We start from the raw sequence: 24,671 nt of genomic DNA, 5'->3' as shown, positions 1-24,671 counted from the left end.
TTGCGGTTGCAGCATCTTATTCTTCTAGATGTCTAAGACATAGGATGTGTTGTGTGGTTATGAGGTTCCTTGGCATCATAAAATTCTGCAAGAGGCCTGTAGCTGCATTTCCTCAGCCGCACTCACATAGGTTGGCCTTTTCTCATGGTCCTGGTCTCATGTTTGATGCTCCTCTAGCTTCAACATGTCAGTCACCTGTATGAGAGATTGCAATGCCTTTTAAGGCTCTTCCAAAGCTAGTACAATGATGTGGTGATCAGACCATGTGAACTGGATGAGCCTTTGGATAATGATTAGTTATGGATTGTGAAAGATGACATCAACTATATTTCCTGCTTTATGGATTGGCCTAGGAATACTTTGTTGTAGGTTGTGTAAGGGTCAACGCAATAGGTTGACATTTGGTTGTGGTTATTAGGTTTGTTGAACCAAATGGTTAGATCAACAAGTATACGTGGATTAGAACTTTAGCTGACAGGCCCAATACTGCATTTATGAAAAACCATCTGGGAAGGCTCCGTTGTTTGCTGGTGGTCTGTAGATCAGGAGAAAATTGCAGACAAAAGTCAGGCTGTGATTGCATCTGAGAAGAAGGACTTCACAACCTCATATTGCTACCTTTTCTGACTTGGAAAGTGTTATGGATTATTTAGATACAGTTGCTAAACCGCCTCCTCTCATTCCTGTCATTGTTCAGTGATAGTACGATATCCAGCATAGATGGCTTTATGAAGTGCTGGTGTCATGTCAACTCTCAACCATGTTTAAGTGATAAATAACATGTATGCCTATAGGTCAAAACCAAATTAGTTTAAGTTCATTGAGCAGGTATTTATCAACAGGCAGCTTATGTGGTATACTATTGATTATGGAGTTATTTGAGTCAACATCAGTGTCAGTATCACATTTGGGCTAACTGTTGTTCTGTTGATTGACATGAATTTCTCTTGTCTATTACACAGTGAAACTCTTATAAGTGTGAAAGAGTGAAGAAGAAACATCCTGGTTCATTGGCAGTCGCTGTGCTGCTCAGACAGGGTATAAGATATAGTCATTGCAGGACGGTGTGGCTGACCCCATTTGTGAATGTTGTATTGGGGAGTGAGGCGTATCAGTGATATGTTGACATCACCGTGTGGCCTGTTGTGTTGCAGCAGAAGGGATGCATGATTTGTGATGGTGATTACGTTTTCTGTATCATTTGTTAAAGGTAAAAGGGTTTGAATAAAATAACTTGGTAAACCATCAGGGCCTAATTTTGTGCTTTAAATGTAGCACTTAGTGTGAGGCATACAAGTGAGTGAGAATGGTGAGTTGTGTTGCGCTCACTAGTTGGGAAATTTGGGCAAGATAGAGAGCGCTAGGAGTGGTTAATATGTGGGAGAATCCACTGAGAATTTTATTTAGTGAGGTCACAGTAAGTTGATGAGACCTTGTACAGTGGAGTTGCTGTTGGAGAGAAAGCCTGTTATTGTGAATCATGAGTTGCACATATTGGGTGCTTGTGGAAATGTAGGTGAAATTTCTGGTGCTGTGCTTCTGGGTAGATGCACTTAAAATTTTTGATGTGGTTGGGAGGAATGTGGGAGCTTCAAATGTCATTTTATAGTTCAACACTTCTATAGGAAATGCACCTAGTGCGGTGGCAGACAGGAGGGGAAGTTTAGAATGGGTAATTAAGTGATGCAGTGATGGAAAGACATTGCAAAGGTTGAGGGTGTGTGATGTTTTGGAGAAAGGGTTTGATGGGCAAAAGGGAAAAGGTTTAATAGTTAAGGAGGGAACACAGAGGTGGGGTGGGGGAGTGTAGGGGCAGCGCAGGATATATTTTGGGGGAAGCCAGTAGACGTTGGGAAAGAGGTTTTGGGGAGGATCTTTGGTCACAGTGTTGTTGTGGGGATGAGTACGTCGGATGAGAACGATGAGGTGCAAATTTGCGGGTACAGGATGAGAGGTGGGTAGATTATGGGTTTGTTGGGGTAGCTTGTAGGCAGAGAGAAGGGAAGGAGAGTGTCTTGTGAGTGTGGGTGCATAATTGTTGTATTCGAAAAAAGAATAAATCAGAGTGGCTGTTAAAGCTCATGTGTTAAGCCTGGTAAGGGAGTATTAAATCGAAGATCAGCAATCAGATCATTTAAAGGGAAGAGGCTAATCAAGAGCGACACATCAATTGTAAGGCAAAGGCTTACCAGTTGTTAGGCTATTTAAGGCAACGTTTGTGGCCAAAGACCCTTCCAGGCCCTACACACCGAAATACGGAAGACCTGCCCCATGCTTCTTCCAACCTATGCCTAGTACCTGTTAGGCAACCACCAAAATAGTGCACGTGGAAGTGTAGGTGACTCTGGTCTTAAATCCAAAAATTCTTTCTGTGCATATATAGAGGAAGAGATTTGGAGACGGAAGGAGAGACCAATGTTAGGGGAGGAAGTGGGAGAGCAATAGTCCAGGCGGCAAAGATTTCAATCTACAGACCGTACTGAGGAATAGATGCACTCTGCTAGACTCTCTGAAGCCCACAGACTAGAATCAGCATCCTTGCCGATAGATTTTCTAATACACCCTTCGCTTTCGGAGAGCAGGAGGATGAGGTGAAAAAGTTCCAAGTTCCTGTTTGCTAATAGAAATAAGTGTGCACTTTGTAATAAAATATCAAGATGCTGCAAGGATTAAATCAACAAAAATTATATTAGGAAAGGCGGCAGGATCAGAGTATGTAGTGTGGTTCCTGAAATGTAATAATTAATTAATTGCCCTGACCTCAGGAGTTGAGAGTGGTACAGGCTCCTCATCCCTAGCTGCAGCCAGTATGGCCTGACGCCCTAACGGGGAAAAAGTCAAGCCTGTATGCAACATACTGGATTCAACACTGGGCTAAGGAAAAAACGAAAAACCAGCTGATGTATATGTGTGTACATAGATATGTGCTACATAGACAATCGTGGCTGAAAGAAACCCGATGCCAAATGGAGCTGCTGCAAATGAAGAAAGTGCCACCTGAGCTAATAAATGATACCCACAATTGTAGTTATTTTAATGAATCATTTTGGCTAGTGCTTAATATCATTGAAGTGAGATTCATTTGTTCAGGTAGCCTGCTAGGCCTTTTGATTTCCACCATAGGAATGCCTGAAAAACATTTACCCACTCAGTCAAAGTTATGTTATGTCAGAGTTTGTCATTCCAATTTTTGGGACTACACAGTGAGATATCTAACATTGGTCTCAGTGAGCAATGGTTCCAAAGTTCAGTATTTTTCAACTTGAAGTTGTGTTTAATCGAAATAATTATTTCATTGAAGCCTTGTAGCTTAATGCTTTTCTTTGATAAAAGAGTGTAGTGTAGAGGAACGCACCGTATAAAGGAATTCCATAAATATAGATAGATATATTACGAAGTTTAATGGAGAAACGAGACCCACGACTGAACTCCACAACGGCTCCTCCACAAGTCCTTATTCTAGAATACCATAACATTCTTTATCATGACATACCAACGACTTCTTAACATTCCAGTACAATAACTACAGTAAATACCACAATTGTCATACTACTTGGATTTGTCTCTTAGATGTTACAGGGAGTATTGTGGAAATCATAAAAGGGGATATGGCCATACCTAAAGATATGTTCCTACTATTTTGTATTACTGTTATTGCAATTTGGTAGTCAGAGCTCCCTTTCTTGTCGTTGTTTGAAAGCTTGACTTTGTCAACTGTACCTTTTCCTGTGCCAAAGCAGGATTCTTATCCGATTATACATCTTGATGGGATTTTTATATCTGTTCATGGAACATATGGTTAAGTACATACATTATCCCATTTCCTATTGTTTATTGCTCTTCAAATTGTTAAATTAACCTGGGCTGAAACTTGAAATCCTTGTTAAATAGTTTTTCATGCCAACAATCTAGTCTTTTGACACGATGTTTCTTAATTGCTTCTAGGAATCTCAAACCATTGGAAATGACTCCCACAGAGGCGTACAGGAATCTGATCAAAGGTCTCAATGTTTTGGACTTTACTGAGCATGAGGCCCCATGCCAGCTGCTCCTCAATGGCGATAAAGCATTTCCAATAGTGGTTAGTCCCAAAGGGGAGGTCCTCATAGCTGCCTCCCAGTATGGGAAGGGCCGAGTGGTGGTCATTTCACATGAAGGCTACTTGAAAAGTCATAACTTCACTTCTTTCCTTCAAAATGCCTTGGAGTGGCTCAAACCCTCACATGATGCACTGATCGGAATCCACACAAGCTTTGACTTGCTGCTGAAGATAATTCATGAGAAGAAGGTTCAATCCAGTGAGGAGTTCTCAGACTGTTTTGGTGTGTATTGCATGAATGCCTATGATGATAGGCAATGTAGGGACATCATCATGTCTTTGAAGAGGGGTGCAGGTATCCTTATTGGGGGTCAAGCCTGGACCTGGTCCCATCAACACGGCTTTGAGAATGTCATGGCTGAATTTCCTGGAAACAAAGTGACACGTGTGACTGGAATCCATTTCACTGCCAATATTGCTGAGGCAGGAATTTTCCCTGTCACCAAGGAAATGCCTATGAATCCAGTCTTTGTTCAGTGGGTATCACAATTTATATTACTTGTAATTTGATTTACTGTCTAAGCATTCTGTGTTGGAACACATTATTTTTGCTTTAATGTATTGTAATAGTAATAAAAATGTGGCCAACACTATTACTGAAGCCGTCACTTAAACAGTAATACCTTTAAGTAGGGGTGTGCAGAATTATAATTATGGGTTTGTAAAATTACACCTGTGAGATATTTACATGGGTGGTGCAAAAAGTGCCATGCTAACATTACTGATGGAGTTGTGTAATTAATGAATAAACAAAATATGCAATTTTCAGTTGTGGCTCAGTGTTCAGGATTCTGAGCTTGCCTGGAAGTCCCAATGAGGGTTCATTTGAAGCCTCAATCCCATTTAGGGTTCCAGGCTACTAGATACATTCTGTCAAATGTTCCTTCTGTGACCTCGGTGCACATGGTCAAGACTGTGAGCTGAAGCAGTTGTCCAAGGGTTGGCTATAGGACATTGCTGCAGGGCAGGACCTATGACTAACCCACTGTGCCTGGCCAAAGCCAGTGTAGCCTCTTACTCATCGTATTTCCCCACTGATATTATCTGCTCCATAAGGAAATCCAGGTTCTCCACTAGCAAGGTTTCCCAGTGTTGTTTTGTTGTGTGCAATATTTTCGAGTGATTGAGGTCCCTGCGAGGTGAGATATTGGGAATCCAACTCCAATAGGCGTGTCACTAACTGCAACACCTCTTGTTCCTGGCATCTGTTGTCTCTGCTATGTATCTCATGGTTCCAGTCATGGTGAAGGCATTAAAGGCCTCTATAACACTTGGGGAGAAAAGGAGGTTAAAGCAAACCCCCTTGTCTGCCTTAGGTAAACTATCACAAGCATATCATGACGTGGCAATTGAATAATATGGTACTATGGCTTTCATCTTTAGTATGTATTTCCAAGAAGTACTAACCACCCCTGGAACCTGCCTAATCAATCTCAGGGCATTTTCAAGACTTGTATGAGGCGGGCTCACTCACGTAATGTGACATGCTTCATCATTGGCCACCTCAGCCCAGAGTGGACAATGATGGATCATGTCGCGTCATGTTGTGTTTGTGGCATTACAGACGTCCCATAATGTCATTAGGGATGCTACTGAGCCCTGATGCTGCATAAAATAAAAGATGGATTCCTGTATGATGTTGTTTTTAAATGTAATTTAATTTAGCCCCATGCTCCAAGGTGCCAACTCCCTCGTCTTGTAACCCCCTGGGTCAAGAATGAGTTAATCAAGTGAGTAGTCTGAAATTCCCCATGCCAGTATTGGCGCCAGTACATTCAGATCAAGGTCAGAAAATAATCAAGTTTTGAAAACGACCTTGGTGTGCTGGAATCATAGCTCAGCACCGTTCACCTTGTTGAAAGTGATGCCAAACATCTATGAGGCTCACGGCTTCTGCGAAGACAGCCAGACAAGTGAGACCCTGAAATGAGGTCACTCTAGTGCCTATTCTGACAGCAACTCAGTCAATGATGCCACTAAAGTGTCCGCCAAGAACCAGAATCCCCATTTAGAGTTACATTAGGGGTGCCCCACTGCCTTCTAGGAGGGTAAAGATCAGTGGGATGGGAAGTATATGCTAACTAATTACATTGATTTGTCATAGAGAAATCCTGCTTTTACAATATAGAGTTATTGTGAGTAAGTTAACATATGCTGTATTTGGAAGGACAGATGATTCCTTATCAATATTGCTACCTCTCGAGATCATTTCATAAATTCTACATGAAGTAGCATGGGACACCCATGACATTTCAAGAAATTATAGTTTGTGCCCATCTGGTGTGACTTGTAAGAGGAGAATGCCTCACTCATAGCACTTTTAGGTATTTGAGCGCTGGTGCCAGAGTCAATCATGGATCAGGATAAAGAAGGAAGAAGAGAAAGGATGCTGATCAAGATATAAAAACTAAAGAAAGGTTACGTATTGTGGATGTTTCAATACAGTCTGTGCACCTGCCTCTGAAGCCCCTAGTAGCATGTGATCATGCATTGTGTTTATCCATCTAGCATTTTTGTGTGTCAAAATCATATCCTCTTTTGCTGGGAGTATGTTGCTTTGCCACAGGGTATCTTTCTAAAAACGGTGTACTAATAAGTGTGTACTAATGTATGGCATTCCCTACAGCTCCTGAGTTGAGTAATCCCCCACAAGCGATTCCACCTCCCCCAGACCCTGCGCTCTAAGTGTCTACCACACTTTTCTTTCCCTGTAGATCTTATTTTACCATTGTGTTGGAGGTCCTGGATGCTTTCTCAGCACTTTCTGCTCTATTGACCAGTGTTGCAAAAGAGCCAATAGAGTGTAACACAACCTTGCGTTTTGCCGCGTAGAGGAGTTTGTACTCAAGTAGCATTGCCCTCAACTTCTGTTTCACCATCTCAAATGTCTTTCTTTGCTGTTATACAGGGTCAGTGTAATGAGGTGTGATCAATATTCCAGCTGAATTATAGTTGAAAGTACCTGTCCTGTTTGCCACCTGAAGGATAGAATCAGAGTCTTTAGAGCTTTGTATATTAGTTGTAATGGGTCAGTATGCCTTGGGGGGGGGGGGGGCACTTCTGGTTCAGGGTGTAATGTGCAGAAGGGAGGTGCATCTCTGTTTCCCTGGAAGTAGACCATGTGTACAAGAAGTTTTCTGGTGGAGCACCTCCACCCTGTCTGGGAAGCCCACCAGTCACAAGCTGCTATGGTAAGCCATCTGTTCTGCATTTTATGCCCATTCCACAACTGGTTGAGGATAAGAGACAGCCTACCTGTGTCTTTGGGTGTTGTACACCCTCTACTGGTTCCAAAATGTGGGCCTCCTCCTCTTTGACTCTGTCCATGGCATATTTCAGATCTGCCCTGAGCAGGACCACGTATAACCAAAATTCTAGAATCTGATGAGGGCTCTTGATTGCCTGGAGAATTATTGCAGTGTCCAATGTCATCTTAGAGCCACAACAATCACCCTGACTCACCCCTTTGTTGCTGCCAGTCTAGGGTTCATTCGTTCGTGGGCATGGGTTTTTCAAATTTATCACTTTTGGGTTGATGAGCGGTTTGATGAAGCATATATGTCATCATAGCCTTTGGTGACAGGTGTAGAGAATTCTAGGGATCATTAACGACTTCCTCCCTTACTGGTCTTCAGCCGTCATGTCTAGTCTGTCAGTCCTAGGATGTAAGGCCTCTCAGGCAGTCAAACCAGTTTTCTTTCCTTTCACTAATATTACTTCTCTTTAAAGTTTCCTCTCAGTCTCAAGGCTGAAGCTCCAAGAGGCACTGGAATGCCACTCAGTTTACAGTCTCTGGGGCCCTCAAGTTATCTCTATCTGGTACCCCTGGAGTTATGCATACCTGTGGCTCGGTTGTCAGCCAGTCACTTTTCCTGAGCACATTTACTGGCAGACTAGGGTGTGGGCTGGTCAGGCAGCACATCCTATCACAATGAGAGACCGGGGCACCTCAGTAAGTAAGCCCCAATCTGCCATCTTGTCCTTCAGTCTGCCCACTCACCGTAATGATTCATAGCAGGGGTACCTCTTTAGTAGAAACTGGGTCATTCCATGAGGGCTGTTTCATTGCAGATGGTTGTGCTTGGAGCTCGTGGATGCTTCCTCCCATGCGGAGTTTCGTCTCTCGGCAATCGGGCATGCAATCTGCTACTCATTCGGTATTGATGCGAGAGAAGATTTGTTTCTGCGACTGTGGCACTTGATTAAGTAGAGTTAAACACAGGCCTGGCAGGTGCTCTGAAAAGTGTATCTGCCATGTTGGGCTTTTAGCCCATCACGCTTCACCCAACCTTCCTTTGTAGTCTTTGAAATATTTGAATCTGGGAGACCAGTGTTCTGGAGGTCCACCAACGTAGAAACTGATAACCTCTGAGAATTCTACAATAATTCACATCTTGCTTTAAGGGCTTCATTTTCTTGTTGAAAGAATGAAGGACGGCATAACCACAAAACGAATCCTGGAGCAGATTTTGCCTAGTTTCTATTTTATGCTTTATCCAAGCCAGAAAATACATGGGGTAGAGGGCTATACAATTTAACACTATCTCTATTTCCAGACTGAATGCCCTACGATTGTGACATTGATTGAAACAAATGTGGCCCTCGGTTAGGATTTTTCCATGTTTCCAAGTAATTTGTGCCAGTGCGTAATGGAAAGTCTGATTGGTGGCTTTTAGGGGGCACATATGTCCCAACTCTCTTTCGATTGCTTATTTGGATGGCTGACAACTTCTTCTGACCATAAGCATCAGGGTTTCTCTTTCCAGATTGATGCCAATAAAGGAGACATGGATTAGGCTTTTCTGGGAAGACTCCAGTCTGACTTATTTTGGTTAAGTGTAGAACTTGTTTAGCTTTTCATAGTTATATTATTACATGGAAAGACTGTTTTTTTAAATGTGGCACAATAATCATTGTTCCTTGGCTCCCAGCTTCCCAGTATTTAATATTGAATGCTAGTGTAGCATCTCTTTTCCAATCTCGAGAACACAGTTTCCTACAGGTGGTTGCCTCGCTAAAAGGATCTGCGTTTATGAAATGTGCCCCAAACATGTACTGTAAATGTAAAAGCAAGGAGTAAGAGATGTATTTGTTTTTTTACTTATTTCTTTGGGTTTCCTAACATGCTTTATGCTGTTTTAACTGATCTCCTATGCAAGGTGCAGTGGGAGTGCACAATGAAAACTGGAAAGTCCCACAATTGGTGGCAAACCAGCCTTGAGTTCTAGTCACGATGGCAGAGAAAAACAAGAATAGGCCAACCAAGCCGTCTCGCGTTGGCTTTGCAAAAAGCTTATCTTATTAGCGATGGCAGACATTAGTGAACAATGAAGTATCCAAAAACATTTAATATAGGGGCTCATACATGCATAGACAGCCATCTCTGAAAGTTTTTGAATTTTTTTAGCAGTGTATACTGTGTCAAGGTATTTGACGCGTTGAAAGCGTGCCAGCCTCACAGAACGCTAATGCAATATCAAGTATTGAAAGAGACATTCCAAAATAGCTCTCGTGCATGGACACATAAGCGTGGCCATTTTGAAATGATTATAACTATAGTTGGGGTTTTACAAAAATATTGAAAGATGGCTGTCTGTTGGTGCACATGTAGGCATTCACACAGGTGACTAACTCGGAATGTTTTTTTTACATGCTTTAGTGTTATTATTATTATTATTACTTTTGTTATTATTACTATTATTATTATTATTATTATTATTCCTATTTATGGAAGTCAATCGCAAATTTGGCTCAATAAAATAATAATAAGGTATGAGCTGAATGCCACGTACTCTTAAGATGAGCGTGCAGCGTGAAAGCAGCATGCATGGAGCTGGTAGGCCCTTGCAAACCAAAATAATAGCCATTGGCAAAGCCAAAGAGGCTGGGTTATTTCAGATAAATGCGTTGTTTGTAGTAATGCCTCTATGTTGTGTTACATGTGTGGGTGCACAAGCAGATAAACTCATACAGGTGCCCACGCCAATGAACAAAGTGTATAGCAAAACATATACACATAGACAACATACGTGCAGGCAGAAACGTGTGTGCCAGAAGTAGTGTAACTCAGATCTGACAACCTGACATACTAGGCTGCCGACTATCTCAGAGAGAAGCAGATTAACTGCCACTGCCTTTGAAGAGCACAACTAACTTCCTTATAACTTTCTTATTGGTTGTTCTCACACAGCAAAGCATTTTTAGGTTATACAGAACTGGCAAGTGATAAGCATCCAGGAGTAGAGGACACACAGTCCTGACAAAGAGTGAGGGAAGACAGGTGTAAGTCTATGAGAGGCTGAGTCACAGTATTGAGGAACGAATGATGATGTACATGGCTATGTGGGTGAGCGTCGGGTGTAGTGTATGAGTGAGCATTATTATGAGGCACGTGATTGGTGCTGAGAGTGATGGGTGTTGTAAGAGATTGATTGTGGGCGAGTGATGTAGAAATTGTTTTTGATATTGTGGGTGTTGATGGGAATGTGCAAGTGAATGGTGTTGCTCACATAAGTGTTAAGAAGCTATGTGACGTTCTTGGCTGCGTTAGCATATGAGTGGCTGTAGGTAAATAGGTGGTGTGGGTCAGGGAGTTTTGCAAGTATGACTGATTGATTCAACAGGAAGAGAGAAATCAGTGCAAGCTCATGGTGTTGAGTGATATTACTAGTTGATATCTATTTAGATGACTCACTGTTATGGCTAAGTGAACAAATGTTGATGCGGTGGCATGTATAGGTGTGAGGTTAAGTGGTGATGAATAGAGGATGATTTCAGTGGCTGGAGGGTGGTCTAAGACTCAAAAAGTACTGTGAGAACAAACATCAGACGACATCCACGTTTCTTTGTATTGGAATGTGCCACAATCGCTATGAAAAAATAATTTCTTTCTGTTCCAGAACCAATGGTACTGGCAAGCCACAGGTACTTCGATTGCAGTACTTTGATCCAGAGCATAGCTAATTTATACATGCACAGTTTTGAGAGCGTACATATCTACCCGGATCCCAATCCATACCAAGCACATCTCTGGAAAAGATATATTGGTGATGTTCTTGGGCTCTGGGAGGGTAGTTCAGCTTTAACTCTGGAATTCTGGAATTCACACTAGGAACAATCATATAAGATGTACCTGCTAATACAGTAAGACTAATCTTCCCTTTTTGGATCTAAAACTGTACCCTAAACGTGGATACATACAGTCGGAATCATATAAGAAACCAAGGGCACATAATTCATTATTATTATATGACAATTTCCATCCATGAGCGCTACGTGACAACCCACCTCTAGGTCAATTTTTTAGAATTCGAAGAAACAGCTCTGACCTGATTTTTTTTTTAATCATGCCACTGAACTGAGTGAGAACCGGATACAAAAAACTACCCCCCCCCCCCCATTTGGTTCACAAAACTGGAAAAAAGCTAGGGGCAATCACACAGATGCACTTCTCGAATATTATCAGAGACCCATATAGAATAGATTGATATGTGTATGCACTTTCAGTCATTTGGCAACTACTATTAAGAAGGCAGACCTAAAAAAAATTACACATTCTCAATACTGGTGACATGGAGTTGAAAAGATCAATGTTTGCTTTCAAGCACAACAGAAATCTGAAAGCTATGGTTTTACACACCAGTCCTAAAATAACTAATGGACACGTCCCGGATTTCATTTGGGCACTTCCAAGGATGAGGGGCTATGTCCGATGTGGCTTATGCTCAGTGTGTTATCACTCCAGTGCAACACGGAAATTGATCTGGGTTGACTACTTCATGGGTATTCAAACACCATACCTATTGTAACACCAGTAACGTTATTTACTTGATTTAATGTCCATGTAGCCTACCTTACATTGGAATGTCCTAGTGGGAAATGGAAAGAAGAGGGAAGATGATAATTATAGAAACTGGGACACTAAAAGATGCAAACACTCTAACACTAATACACCGTTTCTTGACGCTTAAGCAAAGCGAGAATGACCTGCGATGGACAGTTATTGACAAACCATAACATTTCTCCCAAACATGTGGTCTGGAAAGTTTTCTGTTTCAGAAGGAACAGCGCTGTTTTTTTTGGTTAAAGAGTACTAACTCGGGCCACAACAATGACTTCCAGTGGACCAGTCTGCTATTAGCCTAGTAGTTTGACACATTTATCAGGGAAACTCTAGTCTTTTATTTTATATGAACGGAAATCTTGCATGGCACAATAGATGAGCTATTTCTATTTTTCATTTTTCCTCTTCTTTTTTTCCTTTCCTTTTTCCCCAAATATATGCTATGGGCTATTATATTATTTATCTACTCTTATCTCTGTTATCTTCAATTCAGAAAATAAACTTTTTTCCAGGCCCAAACCTTCCTTTTTAATACATATATTATAAGCCATCACCAAGGTAGTCCCTGAATATCCCAGAGATTAGGGCCAAGTGAATTTCAAAAGTTGGACATGTACTGTCAGTGAAAAGCTCCTAAATTCATTTTTCACTATTGCAAGGCCTACCTTTCCCATAGGATAATATTGGGTTACCTCGTAGGAGGCTGGCCTGGTTTGTAGTGGGTACCTAAGGTACACCAGGTGCAATTATCCCCTAATAATGAAATGTAGGCAGTGTCTAGAAGCCAGGCTTTCTAGGGTTAGTGTAGATGAGCAGCCGAGGCCTAAATAGGAGGCATGTGAAGCTCATGCAGTACTATTGTAGTCACGCATTACTCACACACATGAAAGAAAATACTCAATGTTACAAAAATAAAGGTACTTTATTTTAGTGACACTAATGATAAAAATACCATAGAGACTATACTCTCTTTTGAGGTATGCAATACACAAATAATATACACTAGTATGCTGAAATAGCTGTAAAAACAGTTAGAAAACAGTGCAAATAGTAATAATCACAATAGTTAGAAATGGGCCTGGGGGAACACAAACCACATACTAAGAAAGTGGAATGCGAATGTCGGTTTCCCACCTAGACAAGTGTAGTGTGTAGAAGGGTGCTGGGAGTATTAGTAAACACCAAAGGTAAGTAATAGAACCCACCCAGAGCCCAGGAAAGCAGGAGTAAAACACAGTAACTTTCCTAGAACACTCAAGAACACGAGAAAGAAGATTATGCAAGAACCAGATGAGACTGCAAGACACCAACAATGGATTCCTGGACCTGAGCACCTGTGGAAGAAGGGGACAAAGTCCAAGAAGCACAGAAGAGTCCAGGGAGAACAAGAGCCTCTGCTAACCTGGATGAAGGAGCCAAAGAAGAACCACCTGTGAAGAACAACAGTCAGTACTACACCCAAGAAGATGGATGCAGGTTCCTGCTTGGTGCAGATGATGTCCCACACTGGATGGCTGATTGCAGTTTGGTTTGCGTTGCTGGATTCCACCAACAAGCCTTGGCACACGCAAAGCTTGCAGTTAGTGGAAAATGGCGCTGCCCAGGACCAGGAGAGTCAGCATCTCAGAGGGCCCCCAAAATATCAGGCAGTATGCACAGGAGTCCCACAGCACGGGGACAAAGGAGGTGCAAAAGGAGGCCCACGCAACACAACAAAAAGGATCCCATGCCACCTGAGAGCCACTCAGGAAGCTGTGCATCACTGGATAGAGGCTGGGGCCGGAGCTGCACGATGCATGAAGAACTTTGTGGAAGGATGCTAACAAGCCTTGGCAACTGCAAAACATGTGGTGCATGGGGGTACTGTGTTGCGTAGGGAGGCAAGCTCTTACCTCCACCAAAGTTGGACAGTAGGACGTCAAGACCATCGGGACCACCTTAGTCCACCACCTGTGATGCTGGATCCACCCAACTTGTCAGGAGAGGGGACCCACACCACTGGTCGCCGCTGCAGAGAGGTGCCTACTGAAGCAGGGGAGTGACTCCTTCACTCCAAAGGAGATTCCTTTGTTTTTCTGGTGCAGGCTGAAGAGAGGCTGTCCTCAGAAGAAACAAGACCTGGAAACAGTTGCAGTTGCTGGCAGGAGCTGAAGATACAATGTTGCAAAATTCATCTTTGCTTCTTTATTGCAGTTTGTAGAGTTCCTGGAGGTTCCAGGTTCAGTTTATTCAGTGAGACGGTGAAGTAAAGGATGTAGAGGATTCCTGCTGGGGTCTTGCAATCCAAATCTGAAGAATCACCCGAAAAAGAGACCCTATATAGCCCTGAAAGGCAGATTGGTCACCTAAACAGGTAAGCATCTATCAGGGGAGGGCTCTAACTTCACCTGCTGGCACTAGCCATTCAGATGCTCCCCAAGTTCCCTGCCAACCTTGGAATCCAAGATGGCAAAACCCAGGGACCCTCTGGAGGAGCTCTGAGCACCACCCAAGGGGTGGTGATGGACAGGGGAGTGGTCACTCCCCTTTCCTTTGTCCAGTTGTGTGCCAGAGCAGGGACAGGGGTCACTGAACCAGTGTAGATTGGATTATGCAAAGAGGGCACCAAATGTGCCCTTCAAAGCATTTCCAGTGGCTTGGGGAGGCTAACCCTCCCAAGCCTGTAACACCTATTTAAAAAGGGAGAGGGCGCAACACCCCTCTCCCAAAGGAAATGCTTTGTTCCACCTTTCTGGGCTCGAGTTGCTTGAGCAACAGGAGGGCAGAAACCTGTCTGAGAGGTGGCAGCAGTTGGGGCTGCCTGGAAAACCTCAGAAGGCTGGAATGGCAGTACTGGGGGTCCTCTAAGAAGCTCCCAGAGTGCATAGGATCAGACAACAATTGCTTGCAAAAGCATGGGGTTAAGATTCCTACATGTTTGATAAAAAATATTCCTATGTTTGGAGTTACCATTATGTAGCTGGACATAGGTAGTGACCTATGTCCAGTACACACATAAAATGGCATCCCTGCACTCATGAAGTCTGGGAAAATGGTCCTGGAGATCGTGGGGGATCCTCTGCTAGTGCAGGGGTGCCCTCACACATAGGTGGAGGTCATGCTATTGGGGTGACTTATACATGACCTGGTGCAGTGTAAATGGCAGTGAAAGGGTGCATACAACTTTTCAGACAGGGTGCAATGGCAGTCCTGCAGAAGGCTTTGTTTGGGCTCCCTATGGGTGGCAGAAGATATGCTGCAGCCCATAGGGACCCCCCGGACGCCAATGCCCTTGGTACCTAAGTACATTATACTAGGGACTTATACGGGGGCACCAGTATGCCAATTGTGGTTGAAATACTGGGATGCCAGTATGCAGCAACCACATGTAAGGGAGAGAGTATAACTACTGTGGCCCTAATTAACAGAATCCCAGTAGACACAGTCAAAACACTGACAAACAGGCCAAACAATGGGGGTAGCCATGCTAGAAAGAAGCTATGTTCCTACATACCTTATAACACTTAATAAGTGATCTCTTTGAATTGGAAGCAGACAGACTAGTCAAGTTTGGTGTCTAAAGAATTGTTTTTTAAAGCCCTCTCCTTAATGGTAAAGTTGGATTTTAAGCCACAATTATGAAATGCCACTTTTAGAAAGTTGGTAGTCTTTCCCCCAACCATTTGGTGCCTGCCGCCTGTCCCTGGGTCACATGACTTGGTGTAGTTGGCAGTTGGTGTTTGTGGTTGATCCCAGACAATGAGACAAAGAGAAAATAGGTGTTGGCAGAAAGGATCACTCTGATGAGGGGCAGGAGCAGTCACTTACTACGTTTTCACATCACACAGGCCCTGTCTGAACATGCAAAGAGTTTGCCACCGGTTTTGTGTAACCCCAGACTGGCTGGGGGCAGGGAAGGCAAGAAATTCCAAACACCTCCAGGGGTGGAAACCACCAGAACCGTCTCCTACTTCAAATGGGCACCAGGTATAAATACTGGATCTCTGACCCCAAGTCTTAAGTACACATGTGGACCCTTGCAAGACTCAAAAGGACTGCTATGCTGCTATGCTGAAAGAAGGACTGACACTCACCCGCTCTGATACCCTCCTGCCTGAGTGAGAAGGGCTAGACCCACATCTTGAACCCAGGACCACTAGAGTGACTTCAAGGGCTAGTTGCCTGGCCTCCTGATCAGAAGCCCCAGGGAAAGTAAAGGCTTCCTCCATCCTGAACCCAGCACCTGAACTCTTTCGTCTGTGAGTCCTGCCCTACCAAGTGGTGCCACCCTAGTCCTGGACCCTTGCAAGTCGGCCTGAAGGAGCTCTGCCAGGTCAACTGTGATGCCAGCAGAACTGACACATCACCTCCCAGAAACTCAGCATCGGTGTCGCTGCACTTTGCATCACTTCACCAAACTCCACAGTGCAGGTCTTCACGTCACCGCCCGCAACCTCCTAGGAACCTCCACTGTGTGATGCATTATGGATGCAGGCCTTCCCATCTCAATCTACTCATCAACAACTTCCTCAACAACAACTCCATTTTGCAAGCCCAGCTGCTTCTTCAGAACCAGCCGGTGCGGGATGCATCTTCGTGGCAGGACTTTGCATTGCAAGTATCCTCGACTATGACGCAGGTCCTAGCATCGCAGCCTCGCAGACTCAAGGAACCGCCGCTGCATAACACATTTTCTTTGCAGGACTCTGCAATGTCCTGCAATTGGGATTTATGCTATTCCTGTTCAGCAGGCCTAACTGGGCTTCTGTAGTGGGATCACACTCCATTCCAGTTGGACTGAACTTGTGACTTTGTCCCGGTCCGGTGCAATCAAATAACCACGATTGCACTTTGCTCTCTTTGGTGCTATTTCACTTAAATATTTAAAACTGCATATCTTGATTTTACTAATTAGTTTGTGTTGTTTTACTCTGTTTATCTAAATTGCTGTGGGATTTTTCTTTTAAGTGTAATTTCCCATTAGGAGCAGATAGAGATATGGAGTTTGTGTTTTTTGAACTCACAAATGTAAAATACATCTTTTGGTGAAGTTGGTTTTTGAACTGTGAATTTGAAAATGCCACTTTTAGAAAGTGGGCATTGTCTTGCTTAGCCATTCTGTGCCTCTACCTGTCTGTGGAATACACATCTGGGCCAGGATGACAGTTGGGCTGTTTGTGAATTCACTCCGGACTGTCACACAAAGGGAGCTGAGGTGTGCCCTGCGTATCCTGATGGGTCTCCTGGGCTAGAGTGGTGGGAGGAGCTGACATACCTGAATAGGGCTGTGCCTGTCCTCACAAGAGATGGCCAACCTAAATAAATATTGGCTATTGTTCTACACTGGTGTGGAGTTATTTTGTAGTATTTTCACTGTGTCACTCTGTGTGTACAAATACTTTACATATTGCCTCCGAGATAAGTCTGACTGCTCGTGCCAAGCTACCAAGGAGGTGAGCAAAGGTTATCTTAGCAGTGTGACTTCCTTACCCTGCCCACAGTGAAGGTCTCTACTTTAACAGGGTGCAAACCACTGCCAACCAGGGACCCCATTTCTAACATATCCCTCACTGTTCAGCCCACCAAAAGGTCATTTTACCCTTTCCTATCACATAACCTGCACTATGCCTTGCTCATCTACACCATCGACACTCATAGGGCCCTTACTATCAAAAACACCTCGAGAGCTCCTCCCTTGGCTAAGACAGTTGTAGCCCATAGCAGAAACCATTGGTTCCGGTGTGAGGATGGGGTCGATGGTGAAGCATGCCACCTAAGGGTGAGTGAGGCTTACGATCCTTAACAAGAGGACTTGCAAATAGTACAAAGACACTGTCCCCCTTCGTGGAAATGGATCTCATCGGATGAGTCTCATAGACCATGTGTACTTGTTTGTGCTATACTTGTGTTTTAGGGAGCAGTACACAAAAGGACATTTAGGTTGCTCATTTTAGACTCTTTTTTGTGATTTAAATGAAGAAGGCTCATCTCATATTGTGGACTATGGTTGGTGGACATAAAGTGTGATGAATAACTTAACAAACAAATGAATGAAGACCACTAACCAAAAGCCTCTATATGTATGTATATATTTTTGAAACCAAAGTAGTCTGGCAAGACAGCTAATGTTGTCTCAAAGGCCAGACCTAAACAAGCATTTGCAATTGCAATGTAATGGGTCGCACGTTTGCTCGAGCTAGAGCTATTAGCATTGTAAGTTCCTAACTGGACTTTTCTTGCCACTCAAATTGAAAATTAAAAGTAAAACATTTTAAATGAGTGTGCAATGTGGAGGAGAGACACAAAAGGAAAAAGAAGTTCGCTTGCTGTCAAACATATTGGCAAAAATCCAATTATCCATGTAACAGAGTCGATGGCAGTAACAAAACTGCCCCAAGGACGGACAACATAAAGCATTTACCAATGATAACAAAAACCCACAGATAGATTACAAGAGGCCAGAGCTCTTGTGCGCTCAACCTACAAAGGGTGCTGTTCACTCTCAATGTGCTTTAAAAGGTGCATAGAATTGCATCAATTTTCTTAACATTAGAAAGGCCGACAAGAACAGCACAAAAACTGGCACGTGGCAGCCCTCGAAAACCTTATATAAATGTAGGATATAAACTGCTAAGTTTTATGTCCAAAATATCAGTCAAAATATTGAAATTGCACACATATTTTCCCACATAAATTTCTGCAGGCACCCAACCCCACTTTAAGCTTATGCCCCTTAACCCCTTCGCTGCCAGGCCTTTTCCCCCTCCTGTGCCAGGCCTTTTTTTGCCTATTTGGGGCAGTTCGCGCTTAGGGCCTCATAACTTTTTGTCCACATAAGCAAGCCAAGCCAAATTTGTGTCCTTTTTTTCCATCATCCTAGGGATTCTAGAGGTACCCAAACTTTGTGGGTTCCCCTGAAGGAGGCCAAGAAATTAGCCAAAATACAGTGAAAGTTTTGTTTTTTCAAAAAAATGGGAAAAAGGGGCTGCAGAAGAAGGCTTGTGTTTTTTCCCCTGAAAATGGCATCAACAAAGGGTTTGCAGTGCTAAAATCACCAGCTTCCCAGCCTTCAGGAACAGACAGACTTGAATCAGAAAACCCAATTTTTCAACACAAATTTGGCATTTTACTGGGACACACCCCATTTTTACAATTTTTTGTGCTTTCAGCCTCCTTCCAGTCAGTGACAGAAATGGGCGTGAAACCAATGCTGGATCCCAGAAACCTAAACATTTCTGAAAAGTAGACAAAATTCTGAATTCAGTAAGGGGTCATTTGTGTAGATCCTACAAGAGTTTCCATCAGAAAATAACAACTGAAAAAGAAAAATATTGAAATTGAGGTGAAAAAAACAGCAATTTTTCTCTACGTTTTACTTTGTAACTTTTTCCTGCAATGTCAGATTTTCGAAAGCAATATACCGTTACGTCTGCTGGACTCCTCTGGTTGCGGGGATATATAGGGCTTGTAGGTTCATCAAGAACCCAAGGTACCCAGAGCCAATAAATGAGCTGCACCCTGCAGTGCGTTTTCATTCTATACCGGGTATACAGCAATTCATTTGCTGAAATATAAAGAGTCAAAAATAGCTATCAAGAAAACCTTTGTATTTCCAAAATGGGCACAAGATAAGGTGTTGAGAAGCAGTGGTTATTTGCACATCTCTGAATTCCGGGGTGACCATACTAGCATGTGAATTACAGGGCATTTCTCAAATAGATGTCTTTTTTACACACTCTCTTATATTTGGAAGGAAAAAATATAGAGAAAGACAAGAGGCAATAACAATTGTTTTGCTAATCTATATTCCCCCAAGTCTCCCGATAAAAATGATACCTCACTTGTGTGGGTAGGCCTAGCGCCCGCGACAGGAAACGCCCCAAAACGCAACGTGCACAAATCACATTTTTTTAAAGAAAACAGAGGTGTTTTTTGCAAAGTGCCTACCTGTAGATTTTGGCCTCTAGCTCAGCCAGCACCTGAGGAAACCTACCAAACCTGTGCATTTTTTAAAACTAGAGACCTAGGTGAATCCAAGATGGGGTGACTTGTGGGGCTCTGACCAGGTTCTGTTACCCAGAATCCTTTGCAAACCTCAAAATGTGGCTAAAAAAACACATTTTGCTCACATTTTGGTGACAGAAAGTTCTGGAATCAGAGAGGAGCAACAAATTTCCTTCCACCCAGCGTTCCCCCAAGTCTCCCGATAAAAATGATACCTCACTTGTGTGGGTAGGCCTAGCGTCCGCGACAGGAAATGCCACAAAACGCAACGTGCACACATCACATTTTTTGAAAGAAAACAGAGGTGTTTTTTGCAAAGTGCCTACCTGTAGATTTTGGCCTCTAGCTCAGCCGGCACCTAGGGAAACCTACTAAACCTATGCATTTTTGAAAACTAGAGACCTAGGGGAATCCAAGATGGGGTGACTTGTGGGGCTCTGACGAGGTTCTGTTACCCAGAATCCTTTGCAAACCTCAAAATGTGGCTAATAAAACACATTTTGCTCACATTTTGGTGACAGAAAGTTCTGGAATCCTAGAGGAGCAACAAATTTCCTTCCACCCAGCGTTCCCCCAAGTCTCCTGATAAAAATTATACCTCACTTGTGTGGGTAGGCCTAGCGGCCGCAACAAGAAATGCCCCAAAACACAACGTGCACACAAAACAGAGGTGTTTTTTGCAAAGTGCTCTAGCTCAGCCGGCACCTAGGGAAACCTACCAAACCTGTGCATTTTTGAAAACTAGAGACCTAGGGGAATCCAAGATGGGGTGACTTGTGGGGGTCTGACCAGGTTCTGTTACCCAGAATCCTTTGCAAACCTCAAAACGTGGCTACAAAAACACATTTTCCTCACATTTTGGTGACAGAAAGTTCTGGAATCAGAGAGGAGCCACAAATTTCCTTCCACCCAGCGTTCCCCCAAGTCTCCCGATAAAAATGATACCTCACTTGTGTTGGTAGGCCTAGCGCCCGCGACAGGAAATGCCCCAAACCGCAACGTGCACACATCACATTTTTTGAAAGAAAACAGAGGTGTTTTTTGCAAAGTGCCTACCTGTAGATTTTGGCCTCTAGCTCAGCCGGCACCTAGGGAAACCTACCAAACCTATGCATTTTTGAAAACTAGAGACCTAGGGGAATCCAAGATGGGGTGACTTGTGGAGCTCTGACCAGGTTCTGTTACCCAAAATCCTTTTCAAACCTCAAAATGTGGCTAAAAAAACACATTTTCCTCATATTTTGATGACAGAAAGTTCTGGAATCAGAGAGGAGCCACAAATTTCCTTCCACCCAGCATTCCCCCAAGTCTCCCGATAAAAATGATCCTCACTTGTGTGGGTAGGACTAGCGCCCACGAAAGGAAATGGCCCAAAACACAACGTGGACACATCAAATTTTTTCATAGAAAACAGTGCCTACCTGTGGATTTTGGCCTGTAGCTCAGCCGGCACATGGGAAAACCTAGCAAACCAGCGCATTTTTGAAAACTAGAAACCCAGGGGAATCCAAGATGGGGTGACTTGCGGGGCTCTGACCAGGTTCTGTTACCCAGAATCCTTTGCAAACATCAAAATATGGCCCAAAAAACACTTTTTCCTCTCATTTCGGTGACAGAAAGTTCTGGAATCTGAGAGGAGCCACAAATTTCCTTCCACCCAGCGTTCCCCTAAGTCTCTTGATAAAAATGGTACCTCACTTCTGTGGGTAGGCCTAGCGCCCACGAAAGGAAATGGCCCAAAACACAACGTGGACACAACACATTTTTTCACAGAAAACAGAGGTGTTTTTTGCAAAGTGCCTACCTGTGGATTTTGGCCTCTAGCTCAGCCGGCCCCACGGGGGGGGGGCAGAAATGGCCTAAAATAAATGTGCCCCCCAGGGGAGCGACCCTTGCCTAATGGGTCGCTCCCCATCGCTAAAAAAACAAACAAACAAAAAAAAAACACAAAAATAAATTTGCCCTGGCACCTAGAGGTTTCTGCCCCCAGGGGGGGCAGAAATGGCCTAAAATAAATTTGCCCCCCAACCCCTCTGCCCCCCGGGAGCGACTCTTGCCTACGGGGTCGCTCCCCCTGCGTGACATTGCTTAAAAAAAAAATCCCCGGTGCCTAGTGGTTTCTGCCCCCCTTGGGGGCAGATTGGCGTAGCAAAAAAGGGCCGATCTGCCCCCAAAGGGGGCAGAAATGGCCTAAATACAATTTTCCCCACCAGGGGAGCGACCCTTGTCCAAGGGGTTGCTCCCCATCTGTAAAACAAAAAATTCCCGGTGCCTAGTGGTTTCTGCCCTCCTTGGGGGCAGATCGGCCTAATCAAAATATGCTGATCTACTCCCCAGGGGGGCAGAAATGGCCTAAAATAATTCCCCCCCCCAGGGGAGCGACCCTTGCCTAAGGGGTCGCTCCCCTTGGGTGAAATTTCCGAAAAGAAAAAAAACTCCCTGGTGTCTAGTGGTTTCTGCCCCCCTTGGGGGCAGATTGGCCTCATCAAAATAGGCCAATCTGCCCCCAAGGGGGGCAGAAATGGCCTAAATATAATTTGCCCCCTAGGGGAGCGACCCTTGCCTAAGGGGTCACTCCCCACCTAAAAAAAAAAAAAAAGATCCCTGGTGCCCTAGAGGTTTCTGCCCCCCCCCCCCCCCCCGGGAGCAGATCGGCCTAATAATAGGCCTATCTGCCCCAGGGGGGGCAGAAAAGGCCTTCCCAAAAAAATGCCCCCCCCCCCGGAGCGACCCTTGCCCAAGGGGTCGCTCCCTTTTGTCACTTTCAGGAAAGAAAAAAAAATCCCTGGTGTCTAGTGGGGTTTCAAAAGCCGGATTGCAAGCAATCCGGCTTTTGAAACCCTGGGAGAGACTTCAAAGGGAAGGAAATACATTTCCTTCCCTTTGAAGCCCCTCCGGGCCTACCCCACCCAGCGCGATGGGGGAGGCCCCTGTGACAAATCAGCGCGCACTCGTGCGTTGATGTCACAGGGGGGGTGGGGGGTCGGGGATGGAAGGTCTTCCCCTTCCATCCCCGCCTTGGGGGGGTGCACAGGGGGGGCGCGCTAGCGCTCCCCCAAGTTCCCGTGCCTTGGAGGAGGTGACCTCGTCCAAGGCACACGGGAACTGTAGCCTTGCAAGAGGTGACCTCGTCCAAGGCACAGAAGCGGTTAATAATGTAGTTTCATCTATATTGAGACTACTGAAGTTAATTAAATCAATTGCAAATCCAGCAGAACATCACAATCAAATGAAGCCCTAAAATACAAAATAAAAGCACATTGTTAATAACAAGGGCTCCCTGCCTAGTTTACAAAGCGTAACAAGCATTGGCAAAACCAATAAGCCTCGTCTATACAAGAGCTTTTGGCTTTGGCAATGAGTTTTGCCATGTTTTACACCAGCATGGCTCCTGTTCAGCATGGCTAAACTTAGTGGTGTGAAGTCTCAATGTCATAGAGTGGAGTAAGAGGATTAGAGTACCTCATAGTTGAGTAGAGGGGAGTAGGGTTCAGTGGCAGAGAGTGTCATAGAATGAAATGAAGTGGGATGGAATAGGGTGGTGTGGATAGAGTGGATTGAGGTAGTGGGGTGAATTGGATTGTAGTGATGTGAGGTGGTTTGGATTGGAGTAGAATGAGGTGGATTGAGTGGAGTGGATTGGTGTGGGGTGGATTGGAGTGGGGTGGATTGAAATGGGGTGAGGTGGATGGGATGAGGTAGATTTGAGAGGGGTGGATTAGATTGAAGTGGGTGGCTTGCATTGGAGTGATAGGGGTGGATTGGATTGGGGTGGAATGGATTGGAGTGGGGTGGATTAAATTGGTTTGGAGTGTATTAGATTGGACTGGAGCGGGTGGATTAGATTGGACTGGAGGGAGGTGCATTAGATAAGATTGGACTGGGATGGGGTGGGGTGGATTTGATTAGATTAGACTGGAGTGTGGTGGGGTGGACTAGATTTGAGTGAGGTGTATTGGAATGAGTGGGTGGAGTGGATTAGGGCGGACTAGGATGGGGTGGGGTGGGGTGGATTGGGATAGACTGGGTGGATTGGGGTAGCGTGGTGAATTGGAGTGAGAGGGTGGATACGGGTGTGGTGGATTGGATTGGGGTGGCGCGAGTTGGATTGGATTGTGGTGGATTGGAATGGGGTGAATTGCATCGAGGTGTGGTGGATTGGAGTGTGGTAGGATGGATGGATTTGATTGGAGTGAGTTGGGGTGGACTGAACTGGGGTGGGGCATTTTGGATTGGGGTGGGTGGACTTTAGTAGAGTGGATTGTGTTGGAGTGGGGTGGATTGGATTGGGGTAGGCTGAAAGGATTGGATTGGAGTGTGGTGGACTGAAATGGGATGGGGTGGGCTGGATTGGAGTGGAGTGGGGAGGATTGGAGTGATGTGGATTGTTGGAGTGAGGTGGATTGAAGTGGGGTGGAGTGAATTGAAATGGGATGGGTTGGATTGAGGTGGTTGGATTGGGGTGGGGTGGGGTTAATTGGATTGGCGTGGATTGGACTGGGATGGGTTGCATTGAGGTGAGGTGCATAGGATTGGCATGGGGTGAAATGGATGGGATTGGAGTGGGGTGGAATGGACTAGAGTAGGGTGGACTGGAATAGGTGGGGTGGATTGGACTGAGTGGGGTGGATTGGATTGAGTGGGGTCAATTGGGCTGTGATGGGGTGGGGTGGAATAGGTTGAGGTGGATTGGGTTGGGATAGATTGGATTGGGAAAGATTGGATTGGTTGGGGTGAATTGGAGTG

At 44.4% G+C, this 24,671-nt stretch overlaps 1 protein-coding gene across 1 annotated transcript in view; it reads left to right on the top strand.

Annotated features, from left to right (window-relative positions):
* LOC138265840 (TRPM8 channel-associated factor homolog) overlaps positions 1-24,671 on the top strand; it is a 497,333-nt gene that overhangs the window by 34,164 nt on the left and 438,498 nt on the right. The window contains exon 2 of the mRNA XM_069213933.1: positions 3,946-4,575. Within this exon, the coding sequence (XP_069070034.1) occupies positions 3,965-4,575 (611 nt within the window). The 5' untranslated portion in view covers positions 3,946-3,964. The remainder of the gene's footprint in view (positions 1-3,945; positions 4,576-24,671) is intronic.

The sequence above is a fragment of the Pleurodeles waltl genome, chromosome 2_1 (assembly GCF_031143425.1).
Source record: "Pleurodeles waltl isolate 20211129_DDA chromosome 2_1, aPleWal1.hap1.20221129, whole genome shotgun sequence".
In the NCBI taxonomy this organism is placed as follows: Eukaryota; Metazoa; Chordata; class Amphibia; order Caudata; family Salamandridae; genus Pleurodeles; species Pleurodeles waltl.
This window is presented reverse-complemented; position numbering and strand designations above follow the sequence as displayed.